At 32.9% G+C, this 22599-nt stretch overlaps 1 protein-coding gene across 1 annotated transcript in view; it reads left to right on the forward strand.

Moving 5' to 3' along the window:
* Window positions 1-22599, forward strand: part of ATRNL1 (attractin like 1) — a 716619-nt gene that overhangs the window by 5280 nt on the left and 688740 nt on the right. The window contains exons 2-5 of the mRNA XM_081268108.1: window positions 8827-8910; window positions 10713-10826; window positions 15379-15507; window positions 17058-17266. Coding sequence (XP_081124234.1) covers window positions 8827-8910; window positions 10713-10826; window positions 15379-15507; window positions 17058-17266 — 536 coding nt within the window. The remainder of the gene's footprint in view (window positions 1-8826; window positions 8911-10712; window positions 10827-15378; window positions 15508-17057; window positions 17267-22599) is intronic.

Genomic DNA, 22599 nt, shown 5'->3' on the forward strand with positions numbered 1-22599 from the left:
ATTTATTTTGAGATTCATCAATGATTATCAGTAGACTATTTCTTTTTATTTATGAATACTGTCCCAGTGTGTGGATACACCACAATTTGTTTGTCCCTTCACCTGCTGATGGGTGTTTGGATTGTTTCTAATTTTTGGCTTTTCCTTATAAAATTTCTCTGAACTTTCATTTACAAGTCTTGGAATGGACATGTATTTTCATTTCTCTTGGGGAAATACCTAAGAGTGGAATGGCTGGATCATATGGCAAATATATATATATATATATTTAACTTTTAAAAGAAACTGTCAAACTGTTTTCCAAAGTAGTTCTATCATTTGTGTTCCCACCAGTTTGTGAATGCTCTGGTTAATTCACATCCTCACCAATACTTGGTGTGGTTAGTCTTTTTTAAAGTTTAGCAATTGTAGTAGATGAGTGATACTTCTTTGGGGTTTAATTTGCATTTTCCAATGAATAATGATGTTTAGTATTTCATTGTGTGTTTACTTGCTATCTGTAGATTTTCTTTAGTGACTTGTCTGTTCAAATCTTTTATACAATATTTTTTTTTCTTGCTATTGATTTTTATGTGTTCTTTATACTTTCTGTATACTACTTTCTTATCATTTGGAGATACTTTCTGCCATTCTGGAGTTGTCTTTTCATTGTTCTAACAGTGTTGTTCAAAGAACATAAGTTTGAAGTTTCATTGATTTTGGTATTGGAGTTAATGCTGGCCCCATAGAGTGAGCTGGGACTTTCCTGATTATTTGCTGGAAAAGTTTGTGTGAATGTGGCATTATTTCTTCATTATGTGCTTGGTAGAATTTATACACACACACACACACACACACATACACGCACGCGCGCGCGTGTGTTTGTGTGTGTGTGTGTGTGTGTGTGTGTGTATATATATAATATGGATTTATAAACTACTAATTCAGTTTATTTATTTAATACGTATCAGGCAATATGACCTGGATTCTTTAACATTTATTGTCATGATATTGTCAGTTTTGGTAAATATTCCATGACATGTGGTGAGGGCTCTGCTATTGATAGTGTAGTGTTGTATAGTTTTAGTTAGCTCAAGTTATTTGATAGTTCAAATCTTCTAAAACTTTTCTGATTTTCTGTCTGCTTTGTTGGTTGTTGAGAAAAGTGCATTGAAATCCTATGTAATAATTTTGTATTTACCTATTTCTCCCTGCAGTTGTATCTGTTTTTGCTTCATGTATTTTGAAGCTCCATTAGGTACATAAAATTTTTGATTGTTCTTTTGGTAAATTGATCCCTTTAACATTATAAAATGACCATTTTTGAAAACACTATCCTTTTTTCACTGATGTCTTTGCATCTTTGTTGAAAATTACTAGAATATTTTTACCTTCATATCTATTTTTGACTCTATTATGCTCCATTCATCCAAGTGTTTGTCTTTTTTTATGAATTCCCCACTGGCTTTATAATTGTATCTTTATAGTAAGTCTTGAAATTAGATAATGAGATTCCTCCAACTTTATTCTTATTTTTGAGAGTTCACTTGGTTATTCTAGCTCACTTGCTTTTCCATATAAATTTTAGAATTATTTTGTCAATTTCTTTCTTTTTTTTTTTTTTTTTTTTAAGAAAGAGAGGAGAGGGAGAGGGAGGGAGGGAGGGAGGGAGGGAGAGAGAGAGAGAGAGAGAGAGAGAGAGAGAGAATTTTTAATATTTATTTTTTAGTTCTCGGCGGACACAACATCTTTGTTGGTATGTGGTGCTGAGGATCGAACCCGGGCCGCACGCATGCCAGGCGAGCGCGCTACCGCTTGAGCCACATCCCCAGCCCTATTTTGTCAATTTCTTAAAAAAAAATCTTGTTGGGATTTTGGTTGAGACTGTGTTGCTGTAGTAGCTCATTTTGGGAAGAATTGATAATCTAGATAATATTGAATTTTCTGGTTCATCAGTACAGAATATTTCTTCATTTATTTAGGCTTTCATTCATTTTTTTTTAACATCAATGTTTTGTAGTTTTCAGATACAAATCCTGGATGTATTTCATTAGATTTATATTGAAATATATTTTTAAAGTGTTTGTAATTGCTAGTATTTCTTTTGTTTTCAATTCCATTTATTTGTTAACTTTGAAAGGATAGTAAGGGAATATTATAAACAACCTTATGCTCGTAAATTTGCAAACTTAGATGAAATGGACCAATTCTCTACATGACTCGAGTTATCAAAACTCACTCAAAATGAAATAAATAAGATAAATATTCCTACATTTATTAAAGGAATTAAATCCACAGTTGCAAACCTTCTCCCCAAAGAAAATTCCAAGCCCAGAGACATCACTGGTGAATTTTACCAAATATTCAAGAACTTTATGCCAGTTCTACCGAAAACAGATTAAGTTATTAAGTTGATAAGGCTAGAATTACCATGATAAGAAAACCAGAAACACAGCAAGAAGAGCAGTATCTCATGTAAACACAGAAGCAGTAGTCTTTTTGTGAGGCCCTATGTTCAATCTCCAGTGCCACAAAAAAATCTTCAGCAAAGTATTAATTCAAATCTAGCAAAACATAAAAAACATAATATATTGTGACCAATCATTTGAAAATTTCTCTTTGCTGATATTCTTTCTTTATTCCTAATATTGGGTAGTTTATGCTTAGTTTCTTCTTATTTATTTTAGCAAGACATTTGTCAATATTATTGATATTTTTGGAGATTATGTTTGGTTTCATTGCCTTCTGCTCTTTTCACTTTCATTTATGCTGTTTCATTGTATTTTAATTTGATTTTCTTATTCTAGTTTTTTAAAGTGAAAGCTTAGGTCCTTAGAGATATTTCTTTCTTTTTAATAAAATAATTTTAACATTATGTGGGTTCTTTTAAACATTGCTTTAGCTGCCTCTCACATATTTTGATATATTTTGTTTTCATTCAGTTCAATATGCTAATTTTCCTTGTGATATCTTCTTTGATTTATGGCTTATATGTAATTATGTTGTTTAATTTACCAGAGATTTTTCCATTATGTCCAAAAATATTCCATGTGTGATTCTACTTCTTGCAAATCTGTTGTAACTTATTTTCTGGACAAAACATGGTATATTTTGGTGATACTGTATGGCGGTTGAAGTGAGTGTGTCTGCTGCAGAGCATTGTTCAGGTCTTTTGCTTTTCTGCCCATACTCTGTTTACTTGTTCTATTTATAACAGAGGAGTGTTGATGTTGCCAACCATAATTGTCAATATATCTGTTTGTGGCTGCATTTCCTTTGGTCTTATGTCTTATATTTTGAAGCTTTTTGGTAGGTGTGTGTATAATTAGGTGGTTTGTGTTCTTGGTGAACAGACCTCCTCTTTGTAATTGATGATTCTTTGGTAATTGCTGAAGAACAGTGGCTGTGAATCCACTTAACCCACAGATGCAGACTGATAAGACAATAGCTACAATGTTAAAGTGCTGAAAACTTTAGGTTATTGGTTTTAGAAACATTCATCCTGAAAGTACTATTTTGTCCTGTTAGCAATTTGAAGATGGGATTGTGAGTGATTTGAAGAAGGAATACAACATTTTGAATGGGTGCTTTATTAATAATACTAACAGAAGTTGTGATATTCTCTTCTTGTACTCTAGTAAAGTCATCTTGGGTCCCATCCCACTTTGGAGGTCACTCTGTACAAATCATATCCTGACCACAGAATCATTGCCCAAGATGGTTTAACAGTAGTACTTGGGTTGGCCATCACCATATACTAGCTAAAATCTCTCTGCAAACTGAAGGATTAACAGACTGAACAGAAAATACACAGGTTGAGAGAAAATATTTTAAAATCATATATCAGATAAAGGGCTCATATCCAAAATGATTAAAGAACTAAAACTATTTAATAATAAGAAAACATCCAGGTGTGGTGGTGCATGCCTATAATTCTAGTGACCTGGGAGGGTGAGACAGGAGGTTTGCAAGTTTGAGACCAGCTTCAGAAAATTATGGTATATTTGGTGATACTACATGTCAGTTGAAGTGAGAGCATGGTATATCTTGATGATACTGCATGGTAGTTGAAGTAAGCGTGAGTTTCAAAAGAAAAAATAAAAAAGGGCTGGGAACATGGCTTAGTGGTAAAGTGCCCCTGGGTTCAATCTCCAGTATGAGAACCCCCCCCCCCCCAAACAGAACAAAACAAAACAAAAAACAACAGAAACAAACAAAATACTCCACTAAATAATAAAGAAAACAGGGGTTGGGGTTGTGGATTAGTGGTAGAGCGCTTGCCTAGCACATGTGAGGCCCTGGGTTCAATCCTCAGCACCACATAAAAATAAATAAATAAAATAAAGGTATTATGTCCGGCTACAACTAAAAAAAAAATGAAGAAAACAAATAACTGTATTAAAATAGGAAAAGAACTTGAATAGACATTTCTCAAAATAAGACATATAAAAAGCCAAAAAACAGATAAAAAGAAAAAGTTGTTCAAAAAGTTGTTCACCATTAATCATTAGGGAAATGCAAACTAAAACCACAATGAGATATCACCCCATACCCTTTAAAATGACTGTTGTCAAAAAAATGAAAGATAACAAGTGTTGGCCAGGTTGTGGAGAAAAGTATGACCCTATACACTATTAGTGGGATTATAAATTAGTAAATTGGCCATTTTGGAAAATAATAGGGAGGTTCCACAAAGAATTGAAAATAAAATTATCATATGATCCAATACTCCCATATTTGGGAATACATTCAAAGAGATTGAAATCAGTATTCTGAAGAGATGTCTTCACCCCCTGTTTATTACAGCAGTATTTCTAATAGCCAAGATTGGGAAGAACCTAAGTGACCATCAACAAATAAAAAAGTGGCATATATACACAGAAGAACTCTTACTGGGATGAATGGAATTCTGTTATTTTTTATACCATGGATGAATCTAAAGGATATTATAGAAAAGTAAAATAAGTCAGACACAGCAAGACAAATAATTCATAATCTCACTTAAATGGAATCTAAAAATTTGAATTAATGGAAGTAGAGAGCAGCTTGGTGGTAACCAGAAGCTGAGGGATTGGGTTGGGTAGGAAGGAGAAAAAGTTGTTCAAAAGGTGGGAGGTTTCAGTTTGGAGGAGTAAGTCCTGGTGTTCTATTGCACAACATGGTGACTATAGTTAGTGTAGATTTCAAAATTGCTAAAGGACTGGATTTTAATTGTTCTCATCACATACAAATGATGAGTATGTGAGGGGTATTTTAATTAGTCTGATTTATTCAGTTCACAGTGTATACATGTATTGAAGCATTACTTTGTACAATAAATATGTCCAACTATTATTTGCCAAAGGAGGTTAAGAAAAAAAAAGAATCAATAAACCAGCAAATAGTATTTAAACTAGCAAACCTATTTTAAAAGGATGTCCATTTGAGGATGACTTACAATGGCGACCATGCATAAAGACTGTCCCTGATTGAATTTGATTATTCCTTGATTGTGGCAATCTTCCATACTTAGATTTGAATTGGCAAAGAGAAAATCTCTTGGTGGTAGATGAAGGGAATGGTAGGCTCTTGGTAGGATTGTTAGTGCTAGGGATGAGAGGTGAAGGTAGGGAGAATGAACAGGGTGTGTAGTTTTCAGATTTTCCTGTTGTGTACATTCAGTGGGGAGGCATAACAGCTCCTTCCCTCTTAAGTGCAGAGAGAAGGGCTATTGTAGCTCCCAGAGTGTATGTTTCTTTGGAGGAAGGATTTTTTTTTCTCAATTTGAACTAAAGGCAAGGTATTGGGAACATAGGACAGAACTGGGTAGTTGGAGGAAGTAGGGTGATAGAAAAAAGACTGTAGGTTCAGAAACATGGGCAGAGGATAAATTAGAAGCATCATGATTGCTTTAGTACTGTGATGCTGGGGGACTTTTTTTTTTTTTTTTTTTTTTGTGGCAGTAGAGAGAGGAGGTGATTCCCTCATCTGCAGTTTGGGAGGTATATTCCCAGCTAGGATGGTGGTAGATTAAATTGTGGGTGATATTTGGAAAGTAGGGCTGCCTACTTTTAAATTTCCAGCTTTATTTCCTTATAAAAAGAGTTATATATTTCTTAACTATTTATTAAGGTGCTGTGTGAATATACTAAAATTTTATTCCTTCTTTTTAAAAGAAATTGAAAGAAAAGTAGCTAGGAAGGTAGGTTCATGAAACAAATTAAAATTTTCTTTAAAATTAAGTCCCTGAGGCACAAAACTATCACATAGGCTGAAAATATGTTTGTACTTTAAATTGAGACTTATAACTTGTAACATTAGATTCAGCTCTTGATTTTGGAAGGTTTCACAATTTAAATTATAACAGTATTTTGATTTTAAAGGTAATTTGTTACAACTCTTAAGTTAGAAACTGACAAGGATTTGTTGATGAGCCATAAAGAGCACATTTTTTTTTAAAACAGGATTTGCCCTTTTGTTATCTTGCTTTTCTATTAATATGGAAGTAATATATGACTTTGAGGTTGTAATAAGGAAATTTCTAAATTTTTCTTAATGTTCTCTATTTGTTAAGACATTACCTTCCTTGTTTCCTTTATTTATTTATTTATTTTTTTGTATTTCTGATAGTTCTTTAAGGCAGTTGATTTACAGTATTTGCCTACCCATGTCTATGTTTCCTCAGGGAGAGTTTTATTAATTTCTCCTTTGACCAAGCCATGCTTTATTATTTCTTTGCATGTTGTGTGTCTATCTATCTATTTTTTTTTTTGCCAGAAATGGGACATTTAATCTTTATAATATGATAGCTATAAATCACAGTTCTTCCCCAACCTCAGGGTTTGTTTTTGTTGTTAATTTTCTAAAATATTCCATAATGACTGCATTCTTTATTGAGTGTGGTTTTTGAAGTCTCCACTCATTTAGCTAGTGGTTTGCTAGTATTTTGACAGATTTCTTTGATTGTCTATAACCAAGAAATAATGAAAACCTCCTGAGTCTTGGCAGATCAGCTCTGTGTTGTGGTATACTCTTGAGTGTGTAGCTAGGTTACTTACAACCCTGCCTTCAGAGCCCTTCAACAAAGATGGAGGTACTGGATTTAAGAAGTAAGTCTGAAGTGTATAGGAATGGTAAGGTGGTCTTAGAGGATATGAATATAGTGAGTGTAGCACAAACAACATCAGCTACTGCACTGAGTTGTGTCCATTTTGAACTATGTGAGATAATACCAAATTATGTTCTAAAGTAGTTGTACGGATTTATTCTTATTAGAGCTTTTTTTTCCCCACCTCCTTGCCAGTATTTGGTATCTTCATTATTTTCATTTCTAGCCATTCTGTTGTGTGCAAAATATTATGTTACTATGATTTTATTTTGCATATCTTTGATTATTAGGGTACTGGTTTGGATTCATTTAGGAAATAATCATAATCTTAACAGGAAAAGTTTAATGTAAATGAGAATTAACAGAATGAATGGAGATAGGAGAAAATGGCTTGTAAGAAATGGAGAACTCTGAAGAAGGCGGAAATAATAGATACAAGGAACAGCCACTGCTGCTTTAATGGCCCAGATAGAAAACCCAAGAACCCGTCTTCCTGTCAGCCTGAGACCCACTCTTGCTGGGAAGGCATGGCTCTGATTTAATGAATGGGAGAAAAGTCAGTTCAAGGCTGCACTGGTGAGAATTGCTTATCATTTTCCCTGTAGAACTTGCTATAAAGGCATTATTTAGAATGTTGAGGAAAACTGTTCATGGGGAGGTGTCTCACTGTGGGCATTTTGCTACAAAATTGCCTTAGAGGAAATGCTCTGGGAGACTGTTAGCTGGGTGTTGTTGACCAATGTGTACTATAGGAGTCTGGTGCTGGAGAAACCATAGGAGCTGCTTGAGCACACTAGAACCAGTAAGAAAGACCCTTTCCTCCTGCAGTCTCTCCTGGGCACTCTTCTGACAAAGCATGCCAGCTTAAATTCTTGCCATCTGGCAAAGAAAAAGATATTTAAAGGGCCCAGATCTATTTTCGCAGAGTAGGCAAATAGGATGAATTTGGAGGTGAGAGGCAACAGATGGATAACTGGCACAGTGTACACTTTGATGATTCAGCTTCCATAAGCAACCTTCTGAACATATTTAAATTCCCCAACCACAACTAACAACACTATTTCTACTTAAGAAGTCACATTTCTTAAAAGTGAAAAAAGTTCTTACCTTTTCCAGAAAATGAGGAAACATAGACTCCAAGTCATTGTATTGATCATTGGTTATATTAATTTTTTTTTCATTTTCAGTCATAGTCACACTGACTATTCTATCCAAAGATTAAATTATAAAGTTAACTTCCAGCAACTTGTATATAAAATAAAATAGTCAAGGAGAGAGAGAGAAAAAATATATATAACAAGCAAATTGAAACCATGCAATTCTATTATGGGCCTTGTTTCTATAACTGGTTACAATGCCATGATTTATATATGTCTGCAGTTTTGTTCTTCTACCATCTGTTCCACTGGAATTTTACCCTGTGGAATGACCTGATCTTGCCCTAAGTATATCTGTTTTAATGCATGCATTTCATAATATCAATAATTAGAGTATCTTGTGAGTTTGTTCCTATTGTTTATTGCTTCTTATTTTGTTGTCTTGTATTTTTCTTATGCCTAATTTAAGTAATTAAAGTAAATTCTCACATTCTCTCAGAAATATGGCAATTTGAAAGTTTTCTTAGGTTGTAAATATATCTTCTATTTTGAAAACAGCTATCCTTTTTCTTTGGCTTAATGATATTTTGAACTTTCTCATACTACTTTATTATGTCTTAAAGTTACTTTAAGGTAATTATTTTCATAATTTTTCCTTTCTAGGTTAACAGAACCTTCTGGATATTTAACTGATGGTCCAATTAACTATAAGTATAAAACTAAATGTACATGGCTAATTGAAGGCTAGTAAGTATACAATTTGAGTTGAATTAATTTTATTCTAAAAAGATAAAAGTGATTATTTAATGCCATTAAATAGTATAGTATAAAAAGTATTTTTATTAAAAAGTATAATTTTATATTTATAGTTTAATTGCTTATTAACATTATTTTCATTATGCATTATTTTCATAATGTTTTTGATGGGATTTACAATTTTTAGAAATCATATTTTATAAATTGCAGTACCCCTTCACTTGTGATATTAGAATAGATATATGTGTGGGGCTGGGGATGTGGCTCAAGCAGTAATGGGCTTGCCTGGCATGCGCGGGTCACTGGGTTCGATTCTCAGCACCACATAAAAATTAAAAATATAGATGTTATGTCCACTGAAAACTGAAAAATAAATATATATATAAAGAATAGATATGTGTGTGTGTGTGTATGTATATATAAATAATTTTTGAGTTACTATGGCATTAAATAGGCATTTTTGGTGCTTTTAAAGCATCTTGTTATGGAATTAAAAACTCCATAGAAAGTCTAAAAATATTCCATGGTGACTTATGCCATTGGTTTATATTATTCAGCATTTTATTTTTAAGGGTATTTAAAAAAGAACATTTTATAGAAGAAAGAATTAATATCCTAATTAGGACTTGAAATTGAATTTATCTATGTAAGCATTGTGAATAGATCACAAGTAAATTGATATGGATTTGTGATTTTTAAAAGTATGGTATTTGGAAAACCAAGTTTTTAAAAAACGATTTTTTATGTAATTTAGGGTTCTTAATTTTTCCTCTGTATCTCTAGTTTCTGTTTGTTAATAGTATATTGCATGTAGCAGACAAAAGCTTCTGAAGGTAGTTTTGAAAGAAATCCCTCCCAAAATGTTCTGAATAGCTGGTGGAATCACTACAGGAGGTATAAATTAGTTCCATCAGAACTTACTGGATTGGATCAGTTACAGTATGCTTATTTCAATAAAATACTGAATAATCATTAAAAAATAGCATTGCATTGAGACCTTTCAATTATGATTTGGAGAACTTAGTGTCTCCACCTAAGGGTTCTATAGAAATAAGAATAGTTACTTCTTTTTTTTTTAATATTTGCTTTTTAGTTGTAGTTGGACACAATACCTTTATTTATTTATTTGTTTTTTATGTGGTGCTGAGGATCGAACCCAGGGGCTCCTCACTTGCTAGGCGAACTCTGTACTGCTGAGCCACAACCCTAGCCCAAGAATAGTTGCTTCTTGAGTGTTGAAATTTTTTTAATGTGTGTCTTTTAAACTTTTTAAATTTGTTCTTTTTAGTTATTCATAAAGCAGAATGTATTTTGACATAGATGGAGTATAACTTCCCATTTTTGTGATTGTACATGATGTGGAGTAACACTGTGGTGTGTTTATATATGAACTTAGGAAAGTTATGTCCGATTCATTATGAACATTGAATTTTTAAAATCAATTTTATAGAAATACAGTTGGTTATGATGAAATGCACCCACTTTAGTAGGCAGTTCAGTAAGGTTTCAGTAATGTGTATAAGCTGTGTAATCTCTACCGTAATCCAGACAGAATCTGTTGACTAAATTTTTAGAAAATGGTGATTCTTGCATATGGCCTATTAACAGATTTTGAAAGTTAAGTCTCATTTTTACAAATTAGATATGACAGTTTATTAATCTTTTACTTTAGTGATTTGAGGATATAGAAAAATGATCTGTAAATGGGTTTTTAATAAAATATTCTATCTAAAATTTCTTGACTGTGTTTTGTGTATTATTTGTTAATTTAAAAATATTTTAATATTTTTCAGTCCAAATGCAGTGTTAAGATTAAGATTCAATCATTTTGCCACAGAATGTAGCTGGGATCATATGTATGTGTATGATGGAGATTCAATATATGCACCTTTAATAGCTGTTCTTAGGTGAGTAATTATGTAAATTTAATTGATGAATTTATAGTCTGTTTTAGGGAAGTGAGTATTATAATTTGTTAATTAGAAGTATATTGACCTATACTCAAAAATAAATTTAATGCACATATTGATGGCTAAATTTCAAAGATGATTATAATACTATTTTGTGTACTCTGTCAGCTTAAGAGTGTGTGTGTGTGTGTGTGTGTGTATTAAATGTTAATATAGCCTTGATAAATAAGTACTATATTGGTCTGTAGATTTCTTTATAAATATTCTTTTTTTTCTATTTAGTTTATTCTTTTAAAATGGTTTGAATATTTTTTTGAACTATATATTTGGGTAGATCAGGGTGAGTTCTAGCTTGAGAAATAGATGTTTTTTTTTTTTATAGTTGTCTATTTATTTAGTGAAATGCTGAAATTTTAAATTCTGAGGGAAAAGGTTAAGGTATGCATTGTGTGATGGCTTAGTAAAGGAGGTATTTCTATCAATTGTCACAATGTAGGGATCTTGGTTGCTTCAAACTTTCATTTTTAGTAGTCACATAGACTTAACTTATTATGGCATTTTAAGGCTCAGTTTAAAAACATTTTCTATGTAGTCTATAGATGTTATAAAGTTTTATGAGTAGAAGAAAAATATATTAGGTATAGAAAAATTTATAAACTTGTAGATTTTAGAGACATGATAAGTAAGTAACATGATTGTTGATTAAGTACTCAGTATGTTCTTTAATTTTGTTACTTGCACATTCTCTTTCTTGTATTCTAGCATTGTTGAACATTTAAGTATAAATAAAGGCTTGTTTTAATTTTATTTTACTGTTTGTATTCCTGTTCATCAAGAATGTGAAATATTTTTTGGACATATGAGGGTTTACTTTCCAAATTACTATTTCAGAGTGAACCTGTAGGTGCTTAGATACTTACTCTGTGATATTGGTATTGCAGAAAATATTCTTAAAAACTCTTGTTTTGAGTTGTTTGGGTATTATAAACTACTTGGTTACAAGTAGTCTTGTATCTGAAGACAACAGAAAATGGAGTAGATCCTTGAATAATTATGTTGTAAGACAATTCATCATGCAATTAGATAAGATCCTGGGTTCACACTTTTATTTTTAGCAATTTAAACATCACTTTGCTATTATTGCTTTCTTTTTGTGACACAATTGACCATCATTTGTGTGTATTTTCATTTATTTTTCTAGTAGTTCTAATGACTGCATTAACTAACACTGATTCCTTAATGTTCTTACCAACCTTTTCCTGTTAGTAAAAGAATGGTTCCAAACTTAATAGCATGATGGGGTTAGTATATGGCTGTGAACATGGAACTGATGACTTCTTTGGGAAGTGTTCTAGTTACCTGTCTTGAGGGAGATGGGAACTTGTGTTTATTAAATATCCATTTGATGCTAAGCACTGTTCTGAATAGTTTAAATGCCATTGAATTTTCACAAAGATCTCCCATTCTCACAAAGTATCCCCATTTCATAATTGAAGAATTAAGAATCAGAAATTGTTTACGTCTAATAGGTAATAGAGCCAGTTAGGATTTTTACTGTTTGTATTTCATTTTGCTAAGAATCAGAATCTAATTGGAATTGTGTTTGAATTGTACCAGTTGTGTAGGTACTATTACTCAATACGCATTTACTAACCTGCTTGGTTCCAGAGACTTTCTTAAGCCTGGGTGGGGGTGGTGCCTATAGTATAGTAAGGAGTAAGGCCCAAGTCATTGCAGTGAGTTTAAAAACCAGCCACCTGGAGTTGGGCCAAACTTCCTAGATTAAGGGCACTCACCTCTACATGACTGTTTTCACTTTCGACAATAGTTGTAAGCTTGGAGGTCCCCACCCTCACTTATAACCATCTCGCTATGAGTTTGGGGATGATAATGACTAGAATGACTCTTAGAATTCAGGAAAGTGCCAAACTTCTGATTATAGATTTATTGTAAGGATAGAAATCAGAGCCAGCCAAATAAAGAGAGGCATTTGAAGAAAATGAGGTTGGGAACGATTACAGATACAAAGCTTTGTGTTCTTGGGATATGTCACTCATCCAACTAGTCAATGTGTATTACCAATAAGGAAGTTCACCTGAGTTTTAGTTGTTCAGAGTTTTTATTGGCGTTTCATTATGTTGGCATGATTGATCTTTGGCCGTGAGGTTGAACTCAATGGCTTTAGCCTCCCTCTTCTCTTTAGAAGTTAGGCTGATGCCATATATGGCCCAACCCTTTACTCAGTGGCTTATCCCCCATCCTAAATTGTCTCTTAACTCTAGAGGCCCGTCATAAGTCACCTCACTGGCAAAAACTTCCAGGGCCTACAATGAGTAACAAAGACACTCTTATCACTTGGGAAATTCCAAGAACTTAAAGGCTGCATTCCAAGAACTGACAACAAAAACCAGCCAAATTCCTTGGTATGCACTAGTCATGCACAAGGGGGAGTGGGGCATGAAACCAGATTTTTCACACATAATAGTGTGTGAAAAAGTGTATTTTAATCAGATTATAAAAGAGGACTATAGGGCTGGGGATGTGGCTCAAGTGGTAGCGCGCTCGCCTGGCATGCGTGGGGCTCGGGTTCGATCCTCAGCACCACATACCAACAAAGATGTTGTGTCTGCCGAGAACTAACTAACTAACTAACTAACTAACTAAAAAAAAGAGGACTATATAATTTCAGAAAAAGTAACCAGTCCTTCATGGTGAATTTTATAAGAAGAAACGTGGTATGGGGCCAGATGGATATTCTAGGTAGAGAAAAACACGTATAAAGATGTAGACACATTAAAGACTTTATATTTTAGGACAATAGTAAGTAGTTTTGAAAACTTGATCATAAAACATATGAAGGGATACGCAAGGACCCACATAAACCAGTAAATAGCAGTTGGCCATCTAGTTAGTATTCATTTAGTGCCAGGCAATGAACAAATTATTTATAACAAACATAATACCTAAAGGATCACTATGTACAAGTTATTATCCTTTAGGTATTATCACTTCCATTTTACAAATGGAGAATTGAAGCACAGAAAGGTTCTATAAGTGGCCAAGTTGCCTATCTGATAAGTGATATAGAGTCAGAATATGAGTCCATGTTATGTGATTTTAGGCTTTAGTTCTTTATCACTATATGTGTAGCTAAGATTGATATTACAGAATTTGAATTCTGTTGACAGTCTCTTTTAAAAAATCTTAGTTTCCTTGTAGGTGTGGAGCATTCCTGCTAGCTTTACTAGAATTTGCAACCAGTGGGAAAAGGTAAAGCTATACAATTACTTGTTGGAGTAGCAAGGTAGAACCAAGGGAAGGTTTTTATATGACTTAATCATATATACAATAATTATAGTAGATGTCATATAATTATAACCTAGTTTTTGTAATAATAATTACTAAAGCATTAAATCAAGAGTTGATTACTTTTTAGTTTGTGTTTGAAAAATAAATTATTTGACTAATATTTAATATGTGTAAAATATGATTCAAGGGAATTCAGTTTGTAATGGTGCCTAAACAAATTTAATTTGGTTTAAAGGAATTTATTATTTTGATTTATGTAGTTTTTTAGCAGCTTATTCCCTTCCTTATTCTCTTCCTCATTGCATGTTTTTACAAATTAAAGAGGGTAGTATGGTATAAGAAAGTGAAGATATATAATTTTTCCCCATGAATAAATAGGTTAAAGATAAGTGCCAGTTACTTGAAATGCTACTTCTTACACATTTCTATTCCTCTACCCCCAGATTAGTTTTCTTATGTGTGCATATAGGCCTCAAAGAACAATATTTTGTTTTGAAATAGTTATATATTAATAATACAGTTTGCATAAATATACAGAATTTTAAAGAGCATAGAAAGCATGTATTTTAAAATTATCTGAAATGCCTAGATGAATGTATTGGAAGTATACTAGAGGACTAGAATTTTATTTTATTTTTTGGTACTGGGGATTGAACCTAGGGGTGCTTTTACCAATGAACTTCAGCCCTTTTTAAATTTTTTTCTTTTATAAATTTTGAGACAGGGCCTTGTGAAGTTGCTGAGGCTGGCTTTGAACTTGCCATCCTCCTTCTGGGATGGCAGGTATGTGTCTTTGTATCCAGTGTGAAATAGAATTTTATTGTAATCAGTTAATGTAGAGCATTTCTTCTAGCTTTACTGGACTTTGCAACCAATGGGATCACTTGGTAGAGTAGCAAGATAGCTCTGAATGAAAATATATATGATTTAAGTAGAAGACCACACTGGTATTGTGGCAGGATGGATAGCACAATCAAGGGAGAAATGGAACATGCAGTCCTATGGTGATGAGAAAAAGAGTGAGGTGGTATGAGAGTAATTGTGTATTGCAGCAGGAGTAGAGCTAACTGGGTAGAAATGGATATGACTCATTTTTGATTTATTTACTTTAGAATTATTCATTCTAATATAGCTGCTTAATGATTGTAATAAAAATGTTTTTGAGTTAATTTTTACATAATTTAATAGTCATCTATATACAATGTATAGATAAAATATTTAATTTTGTTCTTTTTTTTAGTGGTTTGATAGTTCCTGAAGTAAGGGGAAATGAAACTGTGCCTGAAGTTGTTACAACATCTGGCTATGCACTGTTACACTTCTTTAGTGATGCTGCATATAACCTAACTGGTTTCAACATTTTTTATTCGTAAGTTTTTTTTTACAAAACTTATCTTTGTAATATGTGTTATGTGTCAGGAGCAGGTTAGTATGTTACTCAAATTATATGTAGGATCCTTTCTTAAGTGATGAAATCGTAACAATGTTCTACCAAATGCTATCTAAGCCCATGTTGGGATAATATCTAAGTCTGAGGATGTTATGGTGGCAAGTTAAGTTGGGTTGAATATTAATTACAAAATTTAAAATTGTTGGCAGATGCCTAAAATCCAGTGTAGCTTTATTGGTAGCAACAGATACATGAGCATGCAGGGAGTGCAGAGCTGCCTTTCTGTATTTCTAATGTATTTTATTTGTAGTTTGAAGAGGGGTGTGAAGCTAAGTTTTGGTAGTCCTTCTCTAGACCAGAGACTGTCCTAAATGACATAATACATTATGTCATTTAATTTCTTTTTAATCAGTTCTTTCAAGTTGGTATTTTTTTCCTATGTCACATGTAAGAACACTGAATCAGCTTAGGAGATAAAAATATGTGGCTATACTTCTGTCTCCCTCTAAAAATCCAAAAAACAATACTTATGAGAATTTATTATGTGTCTGGCAATTACATCTAGAAATCCCAAGGTGAAGTAAAGTAGCCAGCGATGCTTTCATAGGAATGGCCACAGAGAAATTCTACACCTTAATTTTCTTCTTTTCTTCGTAAAGGTAGAAATTGATTTTTTATTTTTTATTAAGCCAGGAATAAAATATTCAAAATATCCCTGAACTATCTATTTATTAAAGGATTTTTTTATTATGTAATATATACAAAAATGTATGCAAAGGAGAATAAATAATAAAATATAATTAGTTTATAGTATAATATATATTATTATATAATATATATTATAAAATAAATAATAGAATATAATTAGTTTAAAAACTTTAAAATGAAATTTGGTAAACACCCTTTTTTTCTTAAGAGTGTATGGGTGGGCTGGAGATGTGGCTCAAGTGGTAGTGCGCTCGCCTGGCATGCATGCGGCCCGGGTTCGATCCTCAGCACCACATACAAACAAAGATGTTGTTGTGTCCACTGAAAAAACTAAAATGTAAATAAAATTCTCTCTCTCTCTCTCTCTCTCTCTCTCTCTCTCTCTTTAAAAAAAAAAAAGAGTGTATGGGTAGTAGCATGTGCTTTAACTGTTATATAACCAAGTTATGTCTTGGCTTCTTATAGATTTCAGGTATGCATGGAATTTAAATTTTTTCTATAAAATATTTATTAAAAATACTTAAGTATTTACAAAAAATTGTTCTTGGAACCATACAGATTCTGTAGATGTTGAGTGTGTAGTCCTTATAAGTTTGGAGTCTTGGTAGCAAAGTAAACTTACTGAACAAACTAAGACTAATTGCAAATAAATGCATGAGAGTTAAAGCTTACAGACTAACGGGCTGAAGCTACATTGGGAAACTGTATTAAATTAATAAGCAAATAAGACTTAATATAAAAACTAGAAAGTTTATAAAATATCAACCAAAATTCTTTTTTAATTATCTTGAATTTAAGCATATATGAATTATATTTTACAGAATCAATTCTTGTCCTAACAATTGCTCTGGACATGGAAAGTGTACAACCAGTGTTTCCGTTCCCAGTCAAGTGTATTGTGAATGTGATAAGTACTGGAAGGGTGAAGCTTGTGACATTCCTTACTGTAAAGCCAACTGTGGCAGTCCAGATCATGGGTACTGTGACTTGACAGGAGAAAAACTGTGTGTCTGTAATGATAGTTGGCAAGGTAAGCCTGTGTGGTGTAATAGCTTCTGAAACATGTATTTAGTTATACAAATTCTATTTTCATTTTATTGAAGTTTGCATACCCAAATCACATGTATTTGTTTTTATTTTTAGAATGTTCAGGATAACAATTAACTTCTTAATAATTTGCATCCTCACAAATAGAAATGGTAAAGATTTTGTCTACTTGCTATTTTGAGGATTAAATGAAGTTATATATGAAACTTTTTAAGTTGTAGGTGTGTGATCACCATGATCTAATGTAATTTTTGTTGAATCACCAAAGAGTTGAAGACTTCACTATATTCAACATAGGGTACATTCAAATTTACTTTATAATGGGTAACTTAAGTATTGTGTTGCAAAAATAATTGGTTATCTCACAAGGTACTGCATTATATTACTCATTTCTTAGGGAACACTGACCTCTTGTGGCTATTTTAAAAAGAACATGAGAATATTTCAAAAGGTATTTAAAAGATTTAAGTATTTGGCTGCCTATTATAAAAGAAAGATTCCTGGGAAACAATACTTAACAATTTTTATAAATATATATATAATTACAGATTAATTTTAGACTATGCTGGGGAGTTTTTATTTACTTCAGCATCTGGGTATAAAGTCATAATTTTTTTTTCATTGGGGAGTTAAACTAAGGAATAGGTTTAGTCATCTATGTGCTTGCCCACCCAGAGCCTACCTTTTGCTAATTATATTTTTGTTCACATATTGAAAGGCTTCCCTGTGTTAATGTATTAATTTCGTCAATAGAGTTTGACTCACTAATTGCATAACTCACTGATTACAAAAGTATGATGGTGTGTTGTTATAACACCATGCAGCAATAGTAGCTTTAGTTTCTGTTAGACATTTCTAAGTAAAAACCAAAGAGAAGGTTCTCCTCATGTAGTTGTATTCATCATTCTTGAGATGACATTTTATAAAAAGTGTTACTGAGTATGCTGAGTATTTTCTTAGTGGAATTATTTAGGTTTTGTAAATTATTTAGGCTTTGTATAAGTTATTCCTATCTTAAACCCATGTTATCACATTTTAGAATATTAGATATGACAACTACAAAAGATTCAGTGATTTCTTATTAAATTGAATTTGAATATATAGTGTGATTATGATAGATTGTTACAAATTTATAAGAGTTCTTTGATTAAAGGGGTATATATTTTACTGGCTATTTTAATCATTTCTGACTTTTCTCCTTCCTTTTTCTAGTTCCTGGAGATATTGTTTCTTTAAAAACTTCAATCTGAAACCCAGATTACTTCTTTTTCTATATGCAAAATAGTATATTGAGATCAATTTAAATTAGAGCCTGAGAAATAAATAGAAGAATAACTCATACACATAATGTTTGCAAACTGGTCTTCAATTGCTAGTCTTGAAAGCAAAAGAATAATATGTTGTATGAAATTCTATATGAACATCTCTGTCCATTTTCTGTTCTTCTATTAGGCCATCTTTGAAATGCTTTATTTTCTCAGGGTTTTGTAATATGTACCTGGTTCAAAATATTACCTTTCATTTTCCCAGTTTTTGTTTATTGGTTTTTTCACATTCTGTTATTCTCACCAGTATAAATGCCCTAAATCATATGATTTCCTGAATCTGATATGTCTATAAGCAAATAGAAATGGGGAAGCAAATACTCATAATACTGCCATATTTACTTTAAAGAAAAGTTATAATATGAACAGCCTAAGAAATGTATATGTATGTGTGTTTGTGTATACACATTTGAAATAAGAATAATGTGACAGTAATTTATAAATTATAAAGTATTATGTAGAAGTCACACAAATTTTATATTGTTCTTATTTATATTCTTATTTATTAATTAAGGATTTGATCTTTGAAAGTGAATATTTTGAGGGTAGAGGGCCAGGTGGAAGGCTGTTGTTAACACAATGTGCAGATAGTTTTCTTTGACAAAGTCTCAAACCCAGTCTTGATTCTGCATTTAAAAAAGTAGAATTAAAAGTTGGTGTAATTATGAACAAAATCATTAGAGGGAAAATGATGTTTTTATTTACGATACATAGACTAAGAAGTCAGTGAGGTAAAAAGGAAAGAAATATTTGCTTCTAGGACAAATAGGGAATAATCAAAGAACTAGACATTTTAAAGTGAGGGCTGCATAGGTAATCTTTATGAGATTCAAAAACTGGCAGTTTTATAGAATGTGTTATTTGGAACTAGATTCTCTGGGTTAGAATAACAGATTTTTGTTGCCTCCATTATATTTTGTCCTCTGATATTGTTTGACTTTACTTACTCTTTTTGACTCTCTCTTTGACTCTCTGTTCATTTTAAAAATGTACGTTACCACCCAGAAACTGGGATCTTATTAAGAGAACACAGAGGACAAGCCTCATGTTTGTTCTGCCTGGGTTTTGTGTTTCCTTGTTTTCCGTAGTTTTCTGTACAATATCTCTACTACTTCTGCTCAGCCATCACTCTATCCCCCAGCCTTAACTTTTTCATTGAATTCTTTCTTAATCATCTGCTTTCATATTTTTACTGTTTGATGCATTTTACCAAATTACATAGGAGTTTAAAGATAGGTGACACAAGTAAAGCCAAGTGTCACCCTTCTCCTATAAAAATACTTAAAACAAACCCAAACAGACAAGAAATATTGTAATTGTAAAGAATGTAAAAAATACTAAGTGTAGCATTTTGAAAAGCACACCAGTTTATATTGTGTAATGTTTAAATTTGTCATAATTTATTTTTCTCAAAGATAATGATATTTACATGTGTAATATATTGATAAAAGAAGAGACACCTGTATGACATTGTCTACTTCTATGGCTTTTTAAATAGACTTCATTAAAAAAATTTTTTTTGTAGTTGTACGTGGACAGCATGCCATTATTATATTTGTTTATTTTTATGTGGTGCTGAGGATTGAACCCAGTGCCTCACACATGGGTGGCAAGTGCTCTGCTACTGAGCTACAGCCCCAGCCCTAAATGGACTTCATTTTTGATAGCAGTTTTAGGTTCATAGAAAAGTTGAGCAGAAGGTGCAGAAATCTCTGTCCCACACATGCAGAGCCTCCCTCATTGTCAATATCTCCTACTAGAGCTGTACAGATGTTAGAATTGATAAATCTACACTAAAAAAATCACTGTCATCCAGAGTCCTAGTTTATATTAGGGTTCATTCTTGGTGTTGTACATTCTCTGTTTAGATAAATGTATTGTGACATGAATCCATTTTTAAATCCCCTGTGCTTGCTTTGTCATCATTCCCTCCTCAGTCCATGGCAAACACTGATCTTTTTTCCTGTCTCGCCATAGTTTCCCCTTTCCTAGATGTCATATAAAGTCATGTGTTGTGTAATAATGGGAATGCATTCTGAGAAAAGATATGTTAGGCAGTTTTTGAGTGAACATCCTAATAGTGTACTTGTATGGTGTCAGTAGGTGATATAAACATAGTTGTATATGTCGTTTGTTGTTGACTGAAACATGGTTACTATGGGGCATGTGACTTAAATTGGAATCACTTAGTATGTAACTTTTTCTGTCTAACGTCTTTCACATAGTGATATGGATTTAAGTTTCCAGACTGTGTTTTTATGGCTTAATAGCTAATTTCTTTTTAGCACTGAATAATATCCCATTTTATGGATATATCACAGTTTATCCATTCACCTACTGAATGAAGGACATTGTGGTTTCTCTGACATTTTTCACTTAATAAAATTTATTTAAATCTTAGTTAAGTCACATAAGGGAAAAAGTCAACTTTGAAAATAATTGCTCTCTTAAGATGACTTTGAAACATGGAAATAGATGAGAAATTTTTTAAAAGATATCAAAATAAAAAATACAACAAATTGAATTTATGTTCGTATATAGAGAGTATAATAGTACGGTGATTTTCAAAGTGGAATCCAAAATGTGATGTTTCCCCCACCAACTCCTTTAATCATGGTGGCTTCAGGTTTCTCTCTCATGTGTGTTTCTGAATCCCTGGGAGTCTTTGGTTGAAAACAACAGAAGTAGTTCTTGCGTATTGAATTAGAAAAGTCAGCTACTGGAGAGACAATACCATTTTCCAATATTCATCCTGCTCTCCCCCACCTTTTTTTTTGGTCTGGTAATGGAACCCACACATACTTAACCACTGAGCCACATGCCCAACACTTCTTATTTTATTTTGAAATGGAATCTCACTGAGTTGCTTAGGGCCTCACTAATTTGATGAGGCCGGCTTTGAATTTGTGATCCTCCTGTCTCAGACTCCTGGGCTGTTGGGGTTATAGGCATGTGCTACTGTATGAGGCCTTTGGTTCTTTTGAAAATAAGATCCACTGACTTTTAGTTTATCCCTTGGCCTTAAAGCCTCATGACACAGTTCTCATCCTACCTTGCAGCTAGTGTGGCTTTGTTTTCAAGGCTGTGGGTGGGAATGCTGTATACAACTATTAGGTTGCCCAGTTCTTTTTTTTTGACTGGTAAATGGCAACCACTGTAGTAACCAGTGACACTAGTCCATTCACTTCTAGAATGTGTCAAGATAGGGTCATGAATTTTTAACTTATTTTAGCAATTTATTTTGGCTCTTTTAGCCTATTTCCTAACAAAAGGATATTGAAGCCTGGTACAGTGACACACACCTGTCATTTGAGTTATAGGGAGTCTGAAACAGGAGAATTACGATTTCCAGGCCAGGTTGGGAAGTTTAGTGAGACCCTTCTCAAAATAAAATTTAGAAAAAGGGCTGGAGATATAGCTCATTGGTAAAGCTACACTGGGTCCAATCCCTAGTTTCGGCAGGGGCGGGGGTTGCAGGGGAGTAAAAAAGAAAAGGATACTGGACAACTCACAAGCAAGATGGGAATGCTGGAAACAGCAGTTTTGAAAAAAGGAAGCTACAAAGGAAGGATAGGTCTATAGCAAAGATGAAGCAATAGGAAAATTAGAATACTCCTATCACTGCTACTGGACCTTCTTGGCATACTACCATTGGCATCCTTATGTCGATTCTCCAAGCTGCAGGCATGGATGGAAAGAACTTTAAACTGTACCACATCTTTGTATCACTTGTGAAGATGGAAAGTCTTGCTTAGAAACATCTGGTTAGCTAAATATAGGTCTTATCCATACCTTAGGTAGTTTTGGAAATATAGAGAATTTAACCTGTGATGTATGGTGGGAATGGGTCCTGTTTCTGAACAAAATTCACACAATACGGTTTTCCCCAGACATATGAAGTTCAAATAAATGGAAAATCCAAATAAAAGATTTCAAGTATAAATTGTTGCCATAATTGACAAGAAATGGGCTAAGTAGTTCTCTCCTGTCT

Source organism: Spermophilus citellus (assembly GCF_964194105.1).
Source record: "Spermophilus citellus genome assembly, chromosome: 15".
In the NCBI taxonomy this organism is placed as follows: Eukaryota; Metazoa; Chordata; class Mammalia; order Rodentia; family Sciuridae; genus Spermophilus; species Spermophilus citellus.